Below are 4,659 nucleotides of genomic sequence, written 5' to 3' on the forward strand. Positions count from 1 at the left end.
GCTGTTTGGACTCTCATTCTGACGGCACCCATTCACTTCAGAGGATCCATTGGTGAGCAAGTGATGTAATGCTAATTTTCTCCAAATCTGATGAAGAAACAAACCCATCTACATCTTGGGTGGCCTAGGGGTGAGTAAATTGTCAGAAAATGTTAATTTTGGGATGAACTATTCCTTTAATCATAATATGATGGCCATTAGCATTAGTCTTTTATGAATAAATGGGAATTAACTGTGACTAATATTGAATTTTGTCTTGATAATGTACTGTAATAAGGTATCAACTGAATCATTTGGCATACAAGCCTAGAGCTGATTTGAGTTACCAAAATAGTTTCTGCACATTCTACTGTCACTACTTTAAGTGTGAAATTTCATGACCCCGTTAAGCCTGATTGAAGTGTGCAAGTTAGATGAAGAGAAAACTGTGTACAGTAGGACAGGAACAGGAGTCTCGTCGACGGACCCGTCTCCACAACCCTCTGCACCGAGAATTCCCCACGGCCTGCCACTGCAGAGACATGCTCCTAAGAGTGAGAGAGTGAGAATGTGATGGAAAAAGATGATAGAGGAAGGCAGATCGAGTGATGGGTATCGCTCTGGCTGTTGTCCTTGAGCTAGGTTAAGAGTTTCAACCCTATATTATGAATAATACAAGCATTAATACAGGCAGTCGTAGCCTAATGGTTAGAGAGTCTGATTTGTACCCAAAGGTCGTGGGCTCAAGTATCGGTACTGGTAGAGATTGTAGGTGGGGGGAGTGAATGACCAGCGCTCTCTTCCACCCTCAATACCACGACTGAGGTAAGACCCTTGAGCAAGGCACCGAACCCCTAACTGCTCCCTGGGCACCAAAAAAAAAAAGGCTGCCCAATGCTCTGTGTGTGTGTGTGTGTGTGTTCACTACTCACTGCTGTGTGTGTGCACTTGGATGAGTGAAATGCAGAGCACAAATTCCGAGTATGAAACACCATACTTGGCTACGGCTCATTTTATGTGTTGGTTAATATAAAATATCATTATAGTATTACTAAAAATTTAATTTAACCTAGATAAAACAGGCAATTGCTCTCTTTTTACTAAAAAACATAACAAGGCTCTAGAGTGCTCCAAATGAGTGCAGAAGTCTTAAAGCAGTACAAGATGTTTTATACACAAGCTTTTGAATATTTAAAGATGTGTCATGGTTCCCTCTAGTGGCCAAGATCTAGTCTCGAGACCTTAAATTACTTGGAAAAACCTGGCCTACTTCACTTCAGGAGACCATATATCTTAAAAGATTTTTAGACTTGTCACGATATTTTGTAATGGCTTGTCCTAGTATTTTTTTTAGCTTGTAATGAATCACATAATGATTTACAGCTCGATTTACAGCTGAAGTACCTAATAATAAATCTACAGCTTGTCAACTACAGTTCAAATATGTAGAGTCAGTGAAGTGACACTAGTAGTAAGAAATGTTTCTTAAAGCACCAAATCAGCATATTAGAATGATTCTGAAGGATCATGTGACACTGAAGGCTGTTTGAAAATCACAGGAATAAATTACATTTCTAGATATATTCAAAAAAGAAAACAGCTATTTTTTAAATATAATAATATTTCACAATATTACTGGTTTAACTGTATTTTGATCAAATAAATGCAGCCTTGGCGAGCATAAAATACTTATTTTAAATACATTTTAAAAAATCTTACCAACCCCAAACGTTTGAAGAGTAGTGTATATTAATACAAAAATCATGTGTGTTTTTTGAGCTGTAAAGTTGTCTAAATCCTCAGATTGGGGTGGGATTAACTTCTGGTATTTCCTGTGAGTGTTTTTTGCTCCATGACATGATGAATTTTATCACACTAGTCTCATGTGAACATGTATAATGTTTAAGCCGTGTGGCTATACTATTGAAACAACTATTTAAAGGGGCCCTATTATGCTCTTTTACAAAGTCTTGATTTTGTTTTGGGGTGTACTAGAACAGGCTCTCATACTAGGTTGTTCGAAAAACACATTATTTTTCACATATTTTACATGATTACAACACCTCTCTCCTCAGTCTGGCATGAACGGCTCGAATAGTTCCTGTATCAAATGAAGGCCATTCTAATGATTGTTGTTTGTTTTTTGTAAACTGAGAGGAGTGTCTAAATTATTGCACTTAATTTGTATTGAACCTAGATAAAAAAAACAAATAAAAAATAAACATTTATCTGGAAAGGTTTCTCTGCACTTACCTATCCTGTCCCATGTTCTCTCCATCCCCGGAGCAGTAGCGTTGGCCCTGGGCCAGTGCTGGTGGCTGGCACTCCACACACACCTGATGCCCTTCCTTCAGGTACCGCATCCAGCGAGTGTGCAGACTGAAACTGCGTTGACAATCCGCCGTCAGGGACGTGAGTTTGAACTCCACACAGTAACTGAGGTGTGCACATACAGACACAAATAAATAGACAATAAATTACACATGCACTACTGTATAAACATTTGGGGTAATTATGATAGATTTTATTAAATTTATACTTTCGTTTAGCAAGGATGCATTAAAATGATCAAAAATCATATTTAAAGACTTGCAAGGTTTGCAAATATAAACAAATTATATTTCAAATAAATGTTGTTGTTCTGAACTTTATATTCTTCAAAGAATTCTGAAAATAAATATTTCATGGTGTCCACAACAGTATTAAGCAAAGCAACTGCTTTCAATGTTTATAATGATAACATATGTTTCTTGAGCAGCGAATCAGCATATTAAAATGATTTCTGAAGGATCGAGTGACACTGAAGACTGGAGTAATGATGCTGAAAATTCAGCTTTGCATCACAGGAATAAATTACATTTTAAAATATATTAAAATCGAAAACAGTTATTTAAAATTTTAATAATGTTTCACAATATTAATACTTTTAGTTTTTAGCTGTGATTTGTGAGATCTTTCATATGTAAAAAAAAAAGATAGTAAACGAAAAAGATTTTTGTTACATTTTAGTGTTGGATTGTCACATCTTACCCTGTGATGTTGTCCAAAATCTCCCTCTTTTTCCTTGCACTTCCATAGCCACCCGTGGTGATGAGAGCTGGGACTGTAAAATAATAAAACAGAGGAGTAAGTCAAAGATTATGGAAAAGAGATTTTAATGCATATGTGCCCCCATACTTCACCTGCAGCCTCATAAGCAGGTTCAACTCATTTTCAAAAGCACATGGTTGCTAAGGATAACAGGCGACATTTAGATTGCTGCTTTAGTGCCTAGAGAATATGCACTGACGAAGATGATTACAGTTCATCGTTTGATTACAGTCAGAACCAGTCTATGTACTGATAATGTGATTATATAAGATAAATATTCACTCAGATAAATGGGTTGTAATGTGTACTGGAGTTCATCCAAGAGTAACAATTCAATGGAAAAATAATGGTTGTATAAATCATTTTAAATACATTTATGTGACTACCAGATGCTTTTATTATGGCTATGAGGGTTGACCTCAGACCTACTGAGATACTATCCATTGCTGATTATGAAATGTGACATTTGTGTTAATGGATGGCAAATGGCTTTGCTTAAGGACATCACGTAGAGCTTTAGATTGCTATACCTAGAAATTGTAGGCAGGGACCATGCTGGTCGTGATACTCCGCGCAGCCTGCGGTCTGATGTAGAGAGGGACAGGGTTCGCCTCTATTACGTGCTTCCTGAATCACCTGTCTCTGCCTGGTGTGCATTGTGGGTTTACACGGCTCCAGACAGTCCAGACAGCTGCTCCATTCGCTCACCACACAGGATACGGCTAAAACACACACACACACATAGTATGTGGAGTATGTGGCAATGATAGCCACAAATATGAGAAGCAGCAGCAACAGAAATAAAGGGTTTGTCTCATAAATTTTATTTTCACTTCACTCAATTTTTAATTTTTACTTCACTCCAGTCTAGTTTTTCTTGCAGCAAAAAAAGTTTTTCGTGACTTTTCTCCACCCTCCCTCTGAACTTTTAAACTACACAGTCTTTTTTGTTGTTGTTGTTGTTGTTGTGCCTTTAAGGCTTCTTTGCATGTGAAATGAGGTTTAGTGTCTCCAGTGTAGTTTTTAACTGAACCATTACACATTACACTGTGACAGGATCACAGAACAATCTGCACTAAAAAGATGTTTGAAAGCTTTGTCCTCCAGTGTGATAAATAATAAAAAAGCAGACACATTTGTAAAGTAGCACAGTGAGAAGTTTTCAAAGACCAGATACGTTGTTTTGTATGGATGCATGCAACAGTTTATTGCTTGCAACACATTTTACATTCTGAACTAAACGTATATCTTTGCTGACAATTAAGATTTATTTAAACATTAATTACTCACAAGATTAATTTGTAGCATAAAGTAAAATGGTGAAACAAGAGAAATAATAAACAGCTGCAGCACCTAAAATATATACTTTTCCAAATGCATTCATATAATTTTTTTTTAAAATAATACTCTTATTCAACAAGGATGCATTTAACTGATTAAAAATGTATTTATAATACATTTACAATGTTACAAAATAATATATTTCAAATAAATGCTGTTTTTTTTTCTATGTATCATGGTTGCCACATAAAATATTAAGCAGCAGCAAATCAGTATATAATGATTTCTGAAAGATCATGTGACACTGAA

General features: G+C 36.1%; 1 protein-coding gene across 1 annotated transcript in view; it reads right to left on the reverse strand.

Moving 5' to 3' along the window:
* Positions 1-409: 409 nt before the first annotated feature.
* The window catches only part of LOC107708177 (somatomedin-B and thrombospondin type-1 domain-containing protein-like), a 9,087-nt gene continuing 4,837 nt past the window's right edge, over positions 410-4,659 (reverse strand). The window contains exons 3-5 of the mRNA XM_016512347.1: positions 3,010-3,082; positions 2,233-2,415; positions 410-527 (exon numbers count right to left, since the gene is read on the reverse strand). Of these exons, the coding sequence (XP_016367833.1) occupies positions 410-527; positions 2,233-2,415; positions 3,010-3,082 (374 nt within the window). The remainder of the gene's footprint in view (positions 528-2,232; positions 2,416-3,009; positions 3,083-4,659) is intronic.

Source organism: Sinocyclocheilus rhinocerous, unplaced genomic scaffold (genome assembly GCF_001515625.1).
Source record: "Sinocyclocheilus rhinocerous isolate Xijiao unplaced genomic scaffold, SAMN03320098_v1.1 scaffold113, whole genome shotgun sequence".
Lineage (NCBI taxonomy): Eukaryota > Metazoa > Chordata > Actinopteri > Cypriniformes > Cyprinidae > Sinocyclocheilus > Sinocyclocheilus rhinocerous.